General features: G+C 31.7%; 5 protein-coding genes and 1 long non-coding RNA gene across 14 annotated transcripts; 1 reads left to right on the top strand and 5 right to left on the bottom strand.

Moving 5' to 3' along the window:
• Positions 1-399: 399 nt before the first annotated feature.
• LOC114874196 (SCY1-like protein 2) lies at positions 400-3574 on the bottom strand. Its single transcript, XM_029183267.2, has 3 exons — positions 1495-3574; positions 1037-1424; positions 400-948 (listed from the first exon to the last, which is right to left on the bottom strand). Exons 1-3 carry the CDS (start codon positions 3212-3214, stop codon positions 558-560), a joined length of 2499 nt encoding a protein of 832 aa, XP_029039100.1. The 5' UTR covers positions 3215-3574; the 3' UTR covers positions 400-557.
• Positions 3575-3952: 378 nt separating this feature from the next.
• Positions 3953-10930, top strand: LOC114874194. 2 transcript variants are annotated; one of them, XM_029183266.2, is made up of 18 exons: positions 3953-5111; positions 5197-5308; positions 5396-5615; positions 5692-5878; positions 6035-6256; positions 6331-6480; positions 6542-6890; positions 6993-7123; positions 7185-7436; positions 7616-7871; positions 7930-8154; positions 8233-8383; positions 8455-8622; positions 8689-8818; positions 8892-9166; positions 9244-9360; positions 9432-9644; positions 9718-10930. In XM_029183266.2, the coding sequence occupies exons 2-18, from the start codon at positions 5248-5250 to the stop codon at positions 10193-10195; spliced, it is 3585 nt and encodes a 1194-aa protein (XP_029039099.1). In that variant the 5' UTR covers positions 3953-5111; positions 5197-5247; the 3' UTR covers positions 10196-10930. The 2 variants fall into 2 exon arrangements, with proteins under 2 accessions (XP_029039099.1, XP_029039098.1); XM_029183265.2 differs by having other exon boundaries at positions 5221-5308; positions 7930-8383.
• LOC114874203 lies at positions 5322-6068 on the bottom strand. Of its 2 annotated transcripts, none has more exons than XR_003789057.2 (3): positions 5853-6068; positions 5702-5756; positions 5322-5494 (listed from the first exon to the last, which is right to left on the bottom strand). It is a non-coding gene; the product is annotated as an uncharacterized LOC114874203 (long non-coding RNA). The 2 variants fall into 2 exon arrangements; XR_003789058.2 differs by having other exon boundaries at positions 5819-5910.
• On the bottom strand, positions 6090-13201 carry LOC114874202. Of its 2 annotated transcripts, XR_003789056.2 has the most exons (5): positions 13170-13201; positions 12515-12747; positions 12146-12271; positions 11509-12062; positions 6090-6173 (listed from the first exon to the last, which is right to left on the bottom strand). XR_003789056.2 is itself a non-coding variant. In XM_029183285.2 (4 exons), the coding sequence occupies exons 2-4, from the start codon at positions 12524-12526 to the stop codon at positions 11880-11882; spliced, it is 321 nt and encodes a 106-aa protein (XP_029039118.1). In that variant the 5' UTR covers positions 12527-12747; positions 13170-13201; the 3' UTR covers positions 11114-11879. The 2 variants fall into 2 exon arrangements, 1 of the variants encoding a protein (XP_029039118.1); XM_029183285.2 differs by lacking the exon at positions 6090-6173 and having other exon boundaries at positions 11114-12062.
• On the bottom strand, positions 13124-14640 carry LOC114874201 (coatomer subunit zeta-1). 5 transcript variants are annotated; one of them, XM_029183280.2, is made up of 6 exons: positions 14539-14616; positions 14341-14450; positions 13880-14125; positions 13666-13799; positions 13487-13577; positions 13124-13250 (listed from the first exon to the last, which is right to left on the bottom strand). In XM_029183280.2, exons 2-6 carry the CDS (start codon positions 14425-14427, stop codon positions 13203-13205), a joined length of 606 nt encoding a protein of 201 aa, XP_029039113.1. In that variant the 5' UTR covers positions 14428-14450; positions 14539-14616; the 3' UTR covers positions 13124-13202. The 5 variants fall into 5 exon arrangements, with proteins under 5 accessions (XP_029039113.1, XP_029039114.1, XP_029039112.1 ...); XM_029183281.2 differs by lacking the exon at positions 14341-14450 and having other exon boundaries at positions 14539-14640; XM_029183279.2 differs by lacking the exon at positions 14539-14616 and having other exon boundaries at positions 14341-14532.
• A 9-nt stretch (positions 14641-14649) lies between these two features.
• LOC114874199 (sulfide:quinone oxidoreductase, mitochondrial) lies at positions 14650-17188 on the bottom strand. Of its 2 annotated transcripts, none has more exons than XM_029183277.2 (9): positions 16914-17188; positions 16678-16792; positions 16473-16581; positions 16182-16406; positions 15909-16109; positions 15623-15835; positions 15358-15544; positions 15053-15299; positions 14650-14982 (listed from the first exon to the last, which is right to left on the bottom strand). In XM_029183277.2, exons 2-9 carry the CDS (start codon positions 16788-16790, stop codon positions 14898-14900), a joined length of 1380 nt encoding a protein of 459 aa, XP_029039110.2. In that variant the 5' UTR covers positions 16791-16792; positions 16914-17188; the 3' UTR covers positions 14650-14897. The 2 variants fall into 2 exon arrangements, with proteins under 2 accessions (XP_029039110.2, XP_029039111.2); XM_029183278.2 differs by having other exon boundaries at positions 15623-15832.
• Between the last annotated feature and the right edge of the window lie 36 nt (positions 17189-17224).

Here is a 17224-nt window from a genome sequence, read left to right as displayed (position 1 = left end):
CGAAAAGTATAGAAACTGCGATGATGTCTTCCGCAGTGTAGAGTTTTGCATGGAAGGGAGGATGGGACGTCGGAGTTAGGGCGAGTCACCAGTTGCAGCAACCTCCACGTGGTGTGACTTGGGAAATTTGTATTGTTCTAACAATACAAATTTGCGAATGGCTGCAAACTACTAATCATTATACAATCTGTAAAAAGAAATGAAAATAAATATTTAATTTTATGTAAATTTAAAGTGCATCATTAATTCACAACACATGTACCTTTCCTTTGTCCTAATAGTAATACAGTTTCTGACGAAGGCGATTAAATCTGTTATTCAAAAAAGTCATTACTTCAAAGTTTAACATTTTTCGGTTATTATAATTTCGAATATGAAATGATAAAATATTTACACATATTTAAATTAGACCTTCCAAATGCTCTTAATTTTATTTGTCCTACAACAAAAATCGAACCATAGAAATACAAGAAATTTTAGGTTATAATAAATTTAATTAATAAAATACCTTACACTCATTAGTGCTTAATTCTACGACACTTGTATTATTAAAATCATTAACTAAGCAAGTCCATTACATCGCAAGAAGGTGGCTTCTCCATGTTTTGGCTTGAATTAGAAGTTAAATTTGACTGAAATTCTAACTGATTCATCGGGTAATTGATATTATTTTGAGGAATCATTAAATTAGGAACACATGTATTTCCTATGTTATTTAAATGTAAATTTTGTGCTTGCGGGTTCAATTGATGTTGACTAGAACCCGGAGATTTCCAGGAATAATTAGGTTTCGAATTCGAGATTGAAAAGTTTAACTGATCCAAGTTAGATTTTAACAAAGTATCAGTTAAATCTTTTACTGCTGGCTTTTTATTAGGTTGAATACTTGTTGGTATTAAGGGTGCCTGGGATTGTAATCTTTGATGTACTTCTTGCTGTTGAATTAACCTGAAAATTAAAATATTAAAACAATTATACTTCGTACAGCTTAAAATCTAATATTAACAGAAACTGAGCAGTAATTTATGATATTAACCGAAGCTTATCTTCCATGGTCAAACCATTTTCAATCTGCAGGGACTTCAAATTTGTATTTACACTCGTATTTGGAGCAGGGATGGCTGGAATTGGATTTATGTTATCAGTGGGTGAAACAATTTTCTTATAAATGTTGGTAGATTCTGAAAGTTCTAAATTCAATTGTTGTGTTTCATTGCGCATCGCATCTAATTGTTTCAAAGCTTCCTTATGCTCTGATGTTACACGACTGATCATTTCCATCACCAAGTTTGATAGAATTTCATATTGCGGGAAACTAAAATTTTGCTCAATACATAGAGGTAATAGAAAAGGTAAAATCTTCGTTGCTATTATTTCTTTACTCATTCCCACTTTGCTATGATTCAGTAACATCCTGTAGATACCTGAAAAGAATACTCAATTAATGTATATTACTTATTGCTGTATTATTTTATTAATAAACAAATATAATACCTATGATAGCCATGAGAACTGCAGGCTCGCTAGAGCGTGGAATTTCTTGTAGAAAAGGTAACACTTGATCGATGACGAGCCATCGATCAAAGTTAGGTAACATTTTTGCAAGGCATAACAAACAGTTAACTCTAACTCCAAGACTTTTACTGCTGGATCCTTTTTCATTTAAACAAATTCTCTTCATTCTAGGCAAAATTGCATTTTTAATCAGTGGTCCTTCGATCATCGTTATAATTTCAGGTAGAGCTGATAAACATAATTCTTGCAATTGTTCCCATTCAGACTCTAAAGCACGTAGCAACATTGGAACTATATCCGTCTTTATTACCTCTGCGGTACATAATTTTAATAATAAATCAACATGTTGCATTAAAACAAGACTGATCTGCGGTGGATCGTCTAACGTCAGAACATGTTTAATATTTGGCAAAATACATTCTCTAAATTCCTCCACAGAACTTTTCTCCATCGCATATATTATGCTTGGCAAAACAAATGGAATCATCGGTGGATTGATTAATTCTTTATATAAAGCTGGAAGGACTCTGTGCAGTATAACTCTATGTGGTAGCTGCTTTAGAAGTTGTGGTAATCCTTTATAAAATTGTGACTTCTGTAAATTATCCCATTGAAAGATTTTATCTAAATAATTTAACGTTTTCACAGCTATATCCATGAAATATTCTATTTTTACAAACTGATGAGCATCTGGTCTTAATTCAGGATTATGGTTCAACATAAGTTTCACCGTATCTCTAAGATTATCCGGAATTGGAAGAAGCTTAGAGGCAATAGTTGAATTTGTGAAACAGTCTAAAAAATGTTTACATTTCATTAAATCATTTTTACAGTCATAAAGTGGTACATTCATAGGAGAATGTAAAATATACGCCAGTATTCCTAAAGAAAATATATCACTGGCTGTACCGACGCTGCTTGCTAAAATGCATTCTGGTGCTTGATAATTTAAATTCGGTTGGGCCGCAAACGAAACCGACATATCGTATTCTACGTACGACCATTGCGACTGTTTACCCTCGACGCTTTGATTCAAAGCGCAAAAATCAAATCCAAAAATTTTCCATGCTCCATGGCTATTAACGACGATAGATTCTGGGCATAGGTTTCTGTGCAACAGTTTAACATCTCCATGTAAAAATGCAAGGCCCTCTCCAAGTTGTAGAAGACCATATTTAATTTCTACGTCGTGTAATTTATAATCTTTCAAATTATTTGGCAGCAGTTGAGGTAAATTATCATGATTTCCCAAGACATTAGCTAAGCTGGCTAAGACAGGCTCAGTTGCAAATGCTAAACTATCTCTTGATTCTTCCAAAGGGTGTTGGACAGTTAAAATTTGTGGATGACGCAATTTTGTTAATTGTGCCACGCCTCTCTTCAAGGTTTCTAAGATCAACTCTTTATCATTTTTGGAAAATTTATCCAGAACTCGTTTCTCGAATACAAAAATTGCTGCTTCTTGCTTTGTAGATTTTTTATAACCGCTATAAACTTTCCAAAGCAATGCTGGTCCTGCACTTGCAATGTGTGCATTTATCTCAAATTCTCTGGTAACTGGATTGCCAGGAAGAACATTTGATAATTGTGACAATCCATAAGCGGTGTTTTGAACTGTATTAGAAATTGTATTGCTCACAGTATTTCTTAATTTTGCAAATACATCCATCTTATTTTCTAATATCTTTGAAGTAATCATTTATTAATGCTTAATAAAATATGTTATGCAGCTTAGAGATATCTTTGAATTTTTATGTTCGTAAATTCTTTTTAATCCTGATTAACAGTTGTTAAGTACTGAATAATCTTTAAATTTTAATACACATTGATTTAACACTGAACATAAACTGACATATACTTTGTATTTTACAAGAAAACATTTCTTTCAAGCATTTGATAACACTGTAAAATGCTCTTATCATATACGTAATACTTATCTTAAAATTAATGCTACTACATCAAATATAATATTAACTGTTTGACATAATCACCGAACTTTTACATATTGTATTGGTTAGTTGTATTTTACTAGCCTCCTGTCAATGATTTGAAACCTACATATTTGTTCTACGAAAGAACATACCTGTTTTGCGCAGCTCAAGGAAGCCCCCTATTCTTATTTCTAACTTCGTGGCAATATATTCGGTGGACAAAAATATACGAACAAAAGAAACAAGTGTTCCCGTCGAAGGTCGTCGCGTATACTGAATATAAGACCACTAGGTATATTGCGCAGTTCCACTCCGCGCATGCGCAGTACCACTTCGCGCATGCGCAGACGAAGCATGCGTGAACCAAAGATGCGCAGAACGAATGAAAACTCGTTCGAATGAAATTTGAATGGATCATGAATGGATCATGGATGGATCATGAAATAATTATAGCGGACGTACGGTGGACGAACAGGAAACGGATGTCGAAAGTAGTACACAATTAAAAGATGGTTGCAGATCAAAGGAAGCGTACAGTGCACAATTTAGAACAGGTGAACAGGATAAGGATGGAACATAAAACAAATGTATATGTTCTTACCTTTGTTTAAAGTTCACGTAAAAGAAAAATTCACGCGTTTTCGCAAACTATTTCGAATAAATTTTCTCTTATGCTTTCAATACTTCAAAATTGATGATATATTTATACGGTAAATTTCAAATTTGTATCCTTTATAAATAAGATAAATAAAATTGAAACTTTAAACGAAACTGATCATCTAATTAGATAAGAAAGGAAGAGGAAACGTTCGACAAATATTGATTTTTATTTTATCGTAGTGAGGCCCATTGTCTAATGCAATCTTTGTTTTAAAATTGCAGGCCTATTCTACTTATCGAGGAAAGTGTAAAATCCAACGTCTGTTTAATTAAAGGGTGGTTGGTAATTACACTGTACGTAAGTGTACTAATACTTGCCTAACAAAAGTGTAGTTACACGCTCTTGACGCGAAAAAATAATGACCCTCTACTTCAAAGAAAATAGGAAAAAAAAACCAGCACTCCCGTGTAAGAGCAGACTTCTGGTCGATATAATCCCTCCATTGATTAAAGTCGATGCTCTGTTGTAGAATTCTCTCCCCAAAGGACGACCTTCGTAGTGGGGTGAACCGACGAATAAGGGAGAGAATGCTGGACGTCGACACCAGTTTAGTTGCCTTATGAACCTCATACGAATTCTATCGTTGTGGAACTTTATTTTTTTTTAACAATTCTTTCTATTTCTGTTTTTAAAACAATCCACTGATACTATCAGAAACATTCCATGGTGTACGAATCGCTCGAAAGTAAAAAGGGTGAACACTTGATACAATACCATTCAAATTTCTTTTCTTTTTTTCATTATGGTGTTTATCATTGTTGTTCCAGCTCGGGGGTGATTAATGAAAATTATGGTGTTTGTAAAAGATGTAAAATAATTTTAAATGGCGAAGATGAGAAAATCTTTGAAAAAAGTTTGAAGTGCACGACCTTTGATATCGATTCCCGTCAATTGCCGAGGTGCATCCGCTAATAGGACTTTTATGACCCTTCTTCCTTGAAATCGAGAAACAACCCTGACTGAAAGAGGGAGAGAATGTTTGCATCGAGATAAACAAGAAAATTGTAAGTTCTATAATATCTATTTGATATTGATTTTTTGTTTTTTATGGAAAATATTAAAAATTGAATATATAAATTGAAATACCAGGATTGATGTACCGAATTTATTCAGGAATTGAATACGGATGACGAATTGGATATGAACTTGAAATCTAAATGGCTTTCTCTTGGAATACTGGTTATCATCCTCCTTGAATTTGGTACGAAACTTGATGATAATTCATTAATTTATTTATTTAACTACCCTTGATCTTGTAATAATTAATCGACGAAATAATTTCATTTAGACATCGCTAGATCAATTATGGAAGAGACAGAAGAGTTAACATCGTTGAAAATTCATTCTCCTTCCTCTCACGTCGCTTTATCGGGGGATCTCGTGATATCTGTAATAAATTCAAATGAAACATTAGACGAAACAAAGTACAAATACGAGTTCAAAAAAGAAAATAATCAGGATATTAAACAGCTAGACGATAATGTTTCTAACGAATTATCTCTATTAAGGTGAGCCAGTTAAAAATGATCATTGAGAAATGTCGATAGTAATGAAAAATATTAACGAATATTTCATATCTTTTAGAATATTATACCTTCTTGACGACATATCAGAACTGATTGGTGAAATCCAATTAGAAAAGCTGCCTTCTGAAAATGAAACTGTTTCAATTATCATACCTTGCGGATATTTTACTCGTGGTGGTATTTACGTTTTGCAAATCGAGTACAAATACAAAAATTCACCGGTGTCTATTGTCTCCAATTATCAGGTTCAAAAAAATTCATTATTTTTTATTGGCATCTTTTAATCATCGTAGTACTTATTACTGGAAGCGGGTCAATCCGTATACCGAGAAGACCAGGCCTACTCTATTATTTTTTTAATTTATCGCACAGTATTAATACAATTTCTGTCGCTGTTGTAGACAAGTAAAATTTTGGATGTAAAGTGGCCAATGCCGGTAATCTATTTGGAATCTCAACAAATTACTACTTATCCGAATAAACCAGTCAAAGCCGTGATTAAATATGACAGTGTTAATTGTAGTCCTTCCGATAATGTTCCTGTAACAGTTTATATTTTACAATTAATATATTGCGGTTCTACTGTGACTGCTTGTTATCTACAGAATTATACTTATATTCAAGTAAGCGAATTGAATTTTATATTGTTCATTGTCAATATACATTAAATCTTTATTATTATAAACCACGTTTTCAGGTACTATATCACGAAGAGATAAGAGAATTTTTATCATCAAAAACTATTTTTTTCCAATGTGAATATTTCGGATTGCCAGGAAATTATGCGGTCAGATTGAAAGCATCGAATGTCAATCCTACAGCACCAAATACAAGTGTTTATTTCAAGGTAATTAATATTGTTCAATTAAAATGAATTGATCCCCTATAATTTTTCTTTTTAATTATAGGTAAATTGGTCAGAAGAATTTAAATTGACAGTCCATGCAAGATCGATATATCCTTGCGAGGGGTCAGGAGGTGTGTCCGTCCTTTTCGAATATCCTTCTTGTCGACTGGAAGGTGATCGTGTTCGGGTTTACGGACGTTTAAAGGCTGACGTTACATCCGTTGCTTCACCCTCTAGTCTTCATTACATTACGGAATCTAGATCGATACCTGGCAAACACTCGTTGGCCTTTGACTGCGATTTTTTTACAGAAAAATTTGTTGAATATTGTTTCATCTATGTCAGTCAAGCTATCACAGGTGCTATGGTGGACGTTAAGATATCTTGTATACCCACATTTCCTTTTCAAGGTATATTCCATTCTTCTTTTCATTACAATTAATATTTTAATTTAGTATTTGTACTATTTGGTCGTCATCCACCAGTGGCACATTATTGATTTATTTATTTAGAAGGTGATGCCGCTGGATGGGGACCATGGAGTCCTTGGAGCCCATGCAGTAGCTCTTGTTTCGGAGGTATTCGAAATCGCTATCGTTTTTGTGATACTCCTCCACCAAAATATGGGACAAAATTTTGCCAGGTAAATCGATTGAAACAATTATATACGTGAATGTTTCCAATGAAATTCATTGAAATTACAGGGAAATGCGATAGAAACTGAATTCTGTGGCAAAGGATTTTGGGAGGAATCCGGTACAAAAGAGTGGCAGAATCAAATTGAATATTCCGAATGCCACGGTGCGGTTTTAGCCGCGACCAAGCCTGAAGTTGTGGCTGAGATTGGATTACAGTGTCGATGCGGATGCCGTGTTACATTAAAAGAACAATTTACCAGAAAGATATTAGGAGCTAATACTCAAGCATGTCCTGGCAGATCTTTCTGGCTTTTACAGGTACTGATAAATATAGACACCCCATTCCCCTTTACTTTTTCTTAATTAAGGGAAGCCTACATTGCGCTTCCTTTAGCTAAGGGTCAGAATAAAGGAAGGAGCCTATTACCGTTTGCTTCTAATTTTAGAAAAGTAACTTACAACTATTCTTACAATAACGCTTGATCTGATTTCTTTAGGCGGAGACGAATTTTGTAATTGGACTACATTTAAATCAATTACAATTTCCTTGCCCGGGACAGTACTTTCGTGTACGAGATGGCAATTCTCTGAACGCGGATCTTCTAATCGACGTTACCTCTGATAAGATACATCACACCGCAAAAACGTTAATAAGTTCTGGAGAAAATTTATTGTTGGAATTTTTTAGCGACGAACTTACAGCATCCGGGGATGCGTGTATCGGTGGTTTCCTTGCTCATGCAGCAGTACTAGGTAAAGTTTATTTATAAAGTAGTTAGACGATAGTTACAGTTTGAAAAATTCATTACAGATAAAAAATACTTAAAAAGAAATGGAAGTGTAACCGTTGTGCCTTTTGAAGTCAATTCAACGAACGTTGAAAAAGAATGGATCTTTTGGAAACCAGCACACTTAGTAACTGCCTTACTTTTGATACTGATATTCATAGTTTCTATCTTTTTGACATTGCAATTTGTCATTAAATACCGAAAGTATCGTATAGCCGAAGATATGGATAATCTCAGCGACGTTTCTGGTAAAAATAATCTTATTCATTATAAAATCATTAATTTAATAATACATTACTACTTGATAATTTGTTTCTTACGATCAGAGGTAACGCCTGGCCGATCAAAATGTTTGTCTACGAGTACGCTTATTTCTGAAGTGTTCTCAATGATAGAAACTACCACAAAGAATTCTCCGAAAGAAGTTTTACGCAGTAGTACAGTAGAACAGTATAATAGTACTGAAACTTTGACTGGGTAAGAACTGTAATAAAATGATTGAATTGAAAGCAAGTCAAAAATTATCAAACACTTTTTTTTAAATACAGTTACAAGGAAGAGTCTACCCTGAGTTCCAGTACATTAAAACTGAATAACACAGTTGAAACTTCTTCGGATGAAACAGTCACATCAATGAAATCAGACTGTGATAAATTATTATCAGCTTCCAGTATTGTTTATAACAAGCCTGAAGTGAAGTATGCTTATCCTGTAAGGTGGGTTAAATTTATGCTGTTTAAATTCACAGCAGTTTAAGACTCTAATTTTCTGATGATATACAGGTTGCAAAGAATAGATTATAATGCCTTGGAAGGTAAGATATTAAAAATAGAAAATGAAAAATTAGAAGATAGGAGCAATGATACCTTAAAAATTTATCAGAACAATGGAATGAATTATTCTGAAGGAAAGGTAAAAATTCTCTACACAAAAATACAATGATACAATGATAAATATAAGATACAATGATCTTTTTATTATGTAGGAATCTTCTCCTGAAAGTACCGTTTCGAGTTCATCGAATTCAGGAGGTGGGAAAGAAACTAAAGAAAAAAGAAACCGTGAAAAACTTTTACAAGGGCCAGGATCAGAATTTAGCTTAACGAATCTTGATTCAGAATTAGAATTAGATTATTATGATTATAATGTAGCGAATGCGAGTGCTGTTCCTGGCTCTTATTTAGGAATGGATCCTGCATTTCTAGTCTGGATCCCACCGATTGACGACATAAAACTTGATACAGAAGATTTTCTCTTAGGGTAATTAATCATTTATTTTCAGTTAATTACTCGATTCTTAGTGTCACCAATCGTATAAAATATTCATCTATTAATAGCAACAAAAGGGATTCCATTTTAACTCTTGAAACTGAAGGTATAGCGCTAACACCTTCTGAATATAGAAGAATGAAACTCTCTACCTTTGATGACTTTAAACTTGAGTTAGACCCAGGGTGAGTATCGAAAGAAATTAATTTATATCATATTATTCATACAAATTAATTAACTGATTGTATGTTAATAGAGAAAAATATTTTAAGAAGGATGAGAAAACTTGTCAAAATTTGGATTATGGAAGCTTAATGAAAGATGAGATTTCTGGAACTACCAGAACAAGAACTTTTGAAAAATTACTTCCTATTCAAAAGCTGTTAGAAGATTCTAGCATTAAAGTGAGCATGGAATCTGTATCTAGCGTCCTTGAACATAAGCAATATTGTGTTATTCCAAACAGGAGGTAAGATAATAGTAAAAAATATACAAGAGTTCTCAGAATACTTTTGTATTAATGACCCCTTTCTTTCTCATAGGGTTTACATAGGTAAAGATGAGGAATCAGTTGAAAAATCTAATTCTCCTAAAAGCATCCTTGCTAGTCCTATAAATATGCTTGATAGCAGTGAGAATAATAAAGAGAAATTCAATTCTCCTTCGAATAAAGTTTTGCAAAAGGATTTGCTTAAAATAACCCAAAGTAATTCGAATCAAAGGAAAATTTCGAAAACTCAAGAGGGCGAATTAACGAACATATCTTGCACTTATAAAGAATTAATGGCGTGCACCCAATCATTTACAAATGTACAAGATACGGTAAATATTCCAATGACCGAATTGTCAGGTAGTCCTTTAAGAAATATTACACAGGTTCAAAAAAGAGAGACTGATGTCTCTTTAAATATTCAGAACTCAGATTGTGGTATAGAAGCACTTTGTATAAAGCAGGGATCTCTTTATGATCAAAACATTAAATTTGTTGATGATGACGATGACGACGATTACATTGGTTAAAACTTACATAAATTTATCTTTTTTCCCTTTTGATAATACCAAAGATATTTCTCTTTTGATATAAATTATGTTTATTCCAAGCATAAATTTGATTAGCCTTAGATATTTTATTTAAATATATATTTTGCGTTATACCATTGTGATATTTTTACAAAGACGTTAAATTTCTTAAGTATAGTCTTTTAAATTTTAATTTTAAAAAATTCTCAAAACTCTTCAATTTACTTTTTCATTTTCTTTAAAAAATGTGCAATTGTACATAACTTTTTAATATGTAATTACTAGCACAGTACAAATGATATGATATAGCACAACTATCAAGAAAATCTACTTTTTACTTATACATTTGTATAATATAAAAAATATCTAATCTAAGTCAAAATTATACTAATATATAAACTGGTGGATTTACAATCCTATATTGATTATAATATTTGTTAATATTAAGTTTCATTAACAGACATAACTAATAAAACTGATATTCAGTTAGTTTAATCTATTTGCCATGCTTATGTATACGTATCTTTTAAATATTATTTCAACTTTCATTTGGTGATTATCAGCATTCAATATATCTACAAGTATATTATTTTGCTTTGTAAGCAAAATAAAAATACTTGTATGTAATAATGTAAAAATTATTAATTAAATAGCTTTTGTAATATATTAAAAAAAATGTAAATAACTAATATTGTAATTATGAACTATTATCACATTTACTTAAGATTTTATAAAAACTTTATATATATTTTATTGTAATTTATTATAACGTATTTATTACAATCTTTATTATAGATTAATATATATACGATTAAGGCAAAACTTTTGATAAATGTCATCTTAGATATTAATAAAAATGCTAAATAAACTAAAACTTCGATTAGTCAAAGGTTTTTTTTTTACATTTTAATTACCAACTTGATTATATTAATTATATTTTATATTTGAATGCTGTTTACAAGTGGATATCTTTTATAACTACAATTCCGTAATATAAAGATGTAATAATACGTATACTTTTAGTACCATGTTAGGCAAATATTTCACTGTATGCTAATTTGAGTTAGAAGATTGAAGCAAAAACTTAACAATTTAATTTATTTAATACAAACCCGTGATTGAACACTGTGTTGTTGCTATAAGAATTTATTGTTGTATGAAACTAAATAAATATGTTTCTTAATAAACGAATGTGCATCACCGGTATTTTGTTTGGTCAGTTTTTCAATCGCCATTAGTCATCCCAATATTAAAACAATGTAAAAGAACATTTTTGTTTAATTTAAACTAATAATTACTCGAAAAATACTCACTTTCAGGTAATCTAATGCATTTTTCCAATAAAATACTGTCAAGCCAGAAGAAACGAAACTATTACACGGTGAACCATTTTAAAGGATCGATATATCGATATAACTGAAATATCAAATATTCGATTTTTCAAATTTCTTCAATTACTATTTTAAAAGAGAAGATTGCATAAAATAGTTATAAGAAATATACATTGATCACAACTGTATTTAACGTACAGCAATTGTGCTAAACTTTCTTTTTTGATTAATGCACGTAAAGAATTAATTTCCTAATATACGTGGATAAATTTCTATAAGACGCGGAGCTATTCGCGTGTAACGTAAATTTGATATCATGACATTTTGATTAGTAAAAAATGTATGAAAATGTCTCATTTATTAATTTCGACTGTCAACGAAGTGTCTGGTTGAGTCCAAATATAGCCAGTCCGTGTCATGCTGCAATGTGCATCATAATATCTACCAGGAGCACGGCAATATGACCATCTTGGACAACGACATCGAAATTTACTGTGAAATTCTTCTTTACACACTTCGTTCCACCAACAAGTTCTCTACGTAACAGAAACTTTATGTACCTTTTGTTTTATAAACACTGTGAAAAGGAACATTTTTAACCTGTTTACTATTTATTTACCTCGGCCAAATAACCTCTTACGCTTTGATCACTATAATTTCTTTTCTTAATCAGATGTCTCGCGCTTGTCGTATATACTTCTACGCATAAAACTAGTAATAGTAATACATATAATGCTGATCCTTCCTGTAAAAGAATCAGTTAATTTGTAATGATTCTACTATTCGTTCAGTTTTAAAAAGTCATGCTTCGAAAAAATTGTAAAAAGTAATATATAAATGAAACATATCATGAAAGAGAATTAAAAAATATTGAATGAACAGTGAATGTAAATAGATCGTCATAGTACAGCAATATAATGAACTTTGAATATCTTTCAAGCGTACATTTCGTCTGTCAAAGTATTTTCTTCGTATCACGTCAACTTACGTTGTAGCGCATTGTTGTAGGCTTTATTTTGTTGTGTAAATTTACACAACCACCCTTAAAATATTACATTAATAAATATCACAGAACAAGGTACATAATTCGTTTCCAATACTGTACGTTTCGTATAAGCACTTGAAATAAGAGTATATAGAGAACGCACGCGGCGCATGCGTACGCTTATTCTTCTTTCGTATTTGCGAATCGATCGTTCCTTAAATTTCAATTTTTCACTACTAAAGAAGAGATTTAAGTTTAATTTATGATTTTATGACGTAAAAGTGCCGTAAAATGGTACTTATGGCATATCAATTTAAAGTTTAAACCTTAATGAAGATGATCGCGTAAGCGCTTCATTAATATTTTTAATAAAATATGGCTGAATGCCAATTACAGTAAACGATGACTATAACTGGCATTTTTCAATTTCTTTCATTTAATATTTTATGCGTTATTTTATATAATTAGGCTAATATTTGATGTTAGAGAAGCTTTTACTTGCTCTAGAAGCTCAAATAAGCCAAAAAGAAAAAGGTTTCACCCTTTGCATGTAAACAGCAGGAAGGGTATTGATTATTTTACTTATTTTCCATGTGTACAACACACGGAATATGAAATTTGTTATTTTTATATTTTAAAATATTAATTTTATACATACATGTATATTCAGTACAATTTTAATGCACGAAATTTATTTCAACAAGGACCATTTCAGTTGTTCCTTTGCAGATTGCAAAACCTAGAACAAAAATAAAGTTTAGTAACACAAATGAAAATCGTACGAAATGATTTCGTTAATTCAGTCTTCTAAAATCATAAAAACTTACAATCAGAGACTGTGCGAAGCATGTAGAATGATGCATGAACACAAAATAAAAAAATCGAAAAGGTTTCTACGTGGTAAATGGACATAACTTTGCTATGCCATTAAATCATTTAAACATGTTATATGTTTAATTTAATTTCAAATATTACCTGTGCAACTGTCTGCTCTCCAAGTGGAATATCATCAGTCCTTAATGCTACCCTCTGAACAACACTCGAGGCATCAGCATCAAGAATAATTCTAAAAAAACATTACAATATTATAAATTTACACGAAATTATGAAGCAAACACTGTGTATGTTTGATTTCTTTAACATTTTTCATTTACCCTCCATCACAAATTTCATCCATTGCTAACATAACTATGTCCAAGCTATCTAGAACAGCTCTTTTTTCAACATTTTTTCTCAAGATCTGACTAACTGAATCATATAAACAATTTAGGACACTCATCAAGATAAGCTGAAATAAAAATACAATTTTATTAATAAGAAAATATTATTCAATGTTTATGTAATTGAATATGTAAGAATTATGGATACCTCATTTTCGTGTGAGCTTCCCATAACATAGAAGAATAAATCTACATTACTCCTATAAACACAGGTTAAACCATCCAACATAATAATTTCTGCATTTGCTCTGTGGGTTTTATTGAAAAGATTTTTCTCAAATGTTTTTTGCTCCTTTGACGTGGGAAACACATTTTTGTCATAATATTTAGCTAATATTCTGTTGCCATCGTTATCCAGGATGGCCATACCCTTAACGGTGTAAAGCGTCGGTTCCTGTGATTACATATTTATATTAAAACAGAGAGCTGAAAAATTTCTTTTCCATATATGCACCCATGTAATAATCAAACGAAGTATTTAATAATCACGCATGCTATACATTGAATTTTCAGATAGGTTAGAAAACACTCATTTAATTATTGTTTGAATAAATGATAATAAATGGAAACAAATATGGAAAACAAACTTAAAATCAATTGAAATCATACGCGTTGTTGAAAATCGCGTTCCTGGTCACTTTGAGGCATCGGAGAAAGGTTATGTTGCGCGACTTTTGATGATCCACCACGATTCATGATTAAGTTTGCACGAAACAATACTTACATCAAGAATATATTATTAAGAGGTGCACATTACTGTGAGATCTGTATAAAAAAACGTATGACGACTATTTAAAAAAAACCTACCAATAGCTGACCATCCATGTTTACGTCAAACTTGACGCGTCAAGATCACAGACTACGCGATTCGAGTTGAGATCTGATTTTACCATCTTGATAAAACGGATATCATAAGGATTTGTAATTGCTTTACTATTTATTTCATATTTTCAAACTTCTAAATATCTTTTAGAAATATTATATACAAAAGTCTCTGAAACATAGAAACATTTCCATTCGTTATTTACATTTTTATGTTGACAATATTTTATAATTGATTTGATAAATAATTAGTACTTCACAAGATATGTTCTGTCGTTGAACAAATAATACACTTAGGATACATTTATTATTATTTAAATAATACTAAGTAATTATAAATAACTTTAACTTTTAATTGCTTCTGGATTTTTTTTCTTTTTTATCATGTTTGAATATTGGCGTAAAAATTCTGGTCCATCCCAATAGCCACTGTAAATTTGAAATATGCTAAATTACATACTTGCCCGTCAATGAATGATCGTAATTGTAGTAAACTTACCGTGTCATTAAATTCCAATATAAAATAGGAAAACCATACGCTTTAAGTAGGTACGTAAAGTAATATTCACGACCTTGATCTACTGGGAACGTTTCTAATGGTTGTAAATTGTAATCGAATTCAGCTAAAATACATTTTCCGTAACCAGTAACTAAGGGGCAAGAAGAGTAACCATTGTAAGCCATAATCATTGGTTTACCGGCTAGATCATCCATAATATTTTTATACAATACTTTGCCCTGGGCAGCTGAAAATAAATTTCAATAAAAATTCTGTTCCGTAACAAGAATCAAATATAACAGTACCTATTGCTGCCATAGTTTTGGAATTTGGGGTGTTGGTGCAATCTCCAATTCCATATATATTTGGATATTTCGTATGTCGTAGAGTTTTAGGATCTACAGTCAAAAATCCTGTTTCGTTCGTTAACGAAGAATGTCTTATCAAAACGTCAGGTGGACCCATTGGAGGGCACACATGAAGTAATGAAAACTAAATGAAAAAAATTATTGTCAATTAGATTCTTATACATAATATACAAATGTGTGGATGTATGTAACAAAATCAAACCTTCTGGACGAATGTTTTGTTCGAGCCATCTAATGTCTCGAACACAGCTTCCTGTTTAGCTGAATCTATTTCAATTAGATTTGTTTGAAGATTTACAATAATGTCTCTTTTTTTACAAACACCCCAAAGTGAATCAGCATACTTCTTGACACCAAATATTACTGGTAAAGCTGTGTTATACACAACTTTTACGTTGTTACGGACTTTTTTCTTCTGAGAAAATAAACGTTAATATAGTATGTAAAATAACATTCAGAACAGAGCTAAGAAGATAATCCAAATTCACCTTGCGCAAAAATTCCTCGGCGATATATAAAATTTTCTGGGGTGCTCCTGGACATTTAACTGGACTGTTTGGATAGGTGAATATTGCGGTACCATCGGTAACCCTTGAAATCTTGCTGAATACATGTGGTACAGTCTCTGGTCCATAAATGGAACACACTTTTGACAAACCATCCTGAAGACTCTTTACTAAACCTGGTATCTAAAATAAACATAAAAGACAATTCGTATGTGTTCATTGATCAAAAAATATACAAATTTTGTCCAACCTCACTTTTTCCCAATGTAATTGCAAACCCACTGCAACAATCATGATTTCATACTGCACAGTATCTCCATTGCTCATAGTTATTTGATTCTGTTCAGGTGCAAAGCTCATTACACTTTCTTTCAGCCAGGTAGCATCTTTTGGTAAAGTATCTTTCATTGTTTTTTTTGAAGCTTCATAAGATCTCAAACCACCACCAATCAAAGTGAACATTGGTTGATAAAAGTGTACCTAAAAAATATCAATGCAGCTGAATTAAAATGGAAATTTTAATTGCTATAATAAAAAATGTATTACCGGACTTGGCTCCACTATGATCACTTTTTTGGGATCTTTGAATGTGTTTGCAAATTTTGCAGCCATACTACAACCTCCAGTTCCACCCCCAACTACTAACACTTTACACCTGTAATGTTAGTTCATTCGCAAGAATGATATAATTACTACATTTTCGAAACATGTTACTTAATAAATGATTTATATAACAATTAATGTTACTCACGAGTAATGATTACTTCTGTATACATTTTTCATTAGTATATTCCTCTTGAATGGTTCAAAATTGCATTCACTTAAGCAAGACAGAATAGGACGGATACCTTTAGTGCAATTCATTTCTGAAATCAATTAAAATGACAAATTTTTTAAATAAATGACTAATATACGTGTGACTAAATAAAAGATACACTTATGTTTAGAAGGTACGATAATTATCGATAAAATGTGATAACGAATTACCTGATATTCGGACGAAAGTGTCAAACGTAAAGTACGATTAAAATTGTTGACTCCGATATTGAAATGATTTCCAAAAATTATCATAAATAGTATTTAATTATTTACTTATTTGATCAGAGATAAATGTTACGTAGCCAAATTTGGTCAACAAGCTGGTTTCTTCGTAACAATTCACTCTAAAATGTACTCAAAGAGATAACTACCATGTAAGTGGTCTACTGCGTTTATAACCTCATAACACTGCGCATGCGCAAATTTGAATTTCGAAAAAGCGCCTGCATTTAAGAATGAACAAGAAACAAAATCGAAGG

This window comes from Osmia bicornis, chromosome 10, assembly GCF_907164935.1.
Source record: "Osmia bicornis bicornis chromosome 10, iOsmBic2.1, whole genome shotgun sequence".
Classification (NCBI taxonomy): Eukaryota; Metazoa; Arthropoda; class Insecta; order Hymenoptera; family Megachilidae; genus Osmia; species Osmia bicornis.
Note: the sequence above shows the minus strand (reverse complement) of the source record. Positions and strands in the feature narration are given on the sequence as shown.

Excerpts from the sequence above, each read along its gene's own strand:
- LOC114874196 (XM_029183267.2), bottom strand. The coding sequence starts at position 3,214 with ATGATTACTTCAAAGATATTAGAAAATAAGATGGATGTATTTGCAAAA. Across the intron at positions 1,425-1,494 it reads AGTTCTCATGGCTATCATAG|GTATCTACAGGATGTTACTG; the intron begins GTATTATATTTG and ends TATTCTTTTCAG. Across the intron at positions 949-1,036 it reads ACCATGGAAGATAAGCTTCG|GTTAATTCAACAGCAAGAAG; the intron begins GTTAATATCATA and ends TTTAATTTTCAG.
- LOC114874194 (XM_029183265.2), top strand. The coding sequence starts at position 5,248 with ATGAACTTGAAATCTAAATGGCTTTCTCTTGGAATACTGGTTATCATC. Across the intron at positions 5,879-6,034 it reads CTATTGTCTCCAATTATCAG|ACAAGTAAAATTTTGGATGT; the intron begins GTTCAAAAAAAT and ends TCGCTGTTGTAG. Across the intron at positions 7,124-7,184 it reads ATGGGACAAAATTTTGCCAG|GGAAATGCGATAGAAACTGA; the intron begins GTAAATCGATTG and ends TTGAAATTACAG.
- LOC114874202 (XM_029183285.2), bottom strand. Across the intron at positions 12,063-12,145 it reads TAAGAGGTTATTTGGCCGAG|AGAACTTGTTGGTGGAACGA; the intron begins GTAAATAAATAG and ends TCTGTTACGTAG.
- LOC114874201 (XM_029183280.2), bottom strand. The coding sequence starts at position 14,427 with ATGAATCGTGGTGGATCATCAAAAGTCGCGCAACATAACCTTTCTCCG. Across the intron at positions 13,578-13,665 it reads GATGAAATTTGTGATGGAGG|AATTATTCTTGATGCTGATG; the intron begins GTAAATGAAAAA and ends ATGTTTTTTTAG. Across the intron at positions 13,251-13,486 it reads GAGAGCAGACAGTTGCACAG|GTTTTGCAATCTGCAAAGGA; the intron begins GTAATATTTGAA and ends TTTTTGTTCTAG.
- LOC114874199 (XM_029183277.2), bottom strand. The coding sequence starts at position 16,790 with ATGAATTGCACTAAAGGTATCCGTCCTATTCTGTCTTGCTTAAGTGAA. Across the intron at positions 16,407-16,472 it reads TCATAGTGGAGCCAAGTCCG|GTACACTTTTATCAACCAAT; the intron begins GTAATACATTTT and ends GATATTTTTTAG. Across the intron at positions 14,983-15,052 it reads TATTGGAATTTAATGACACG|TGGCTATTGGGATGGACCAG; the intron begins GTAAGTTTACTA and ends TCAAATTTACAG.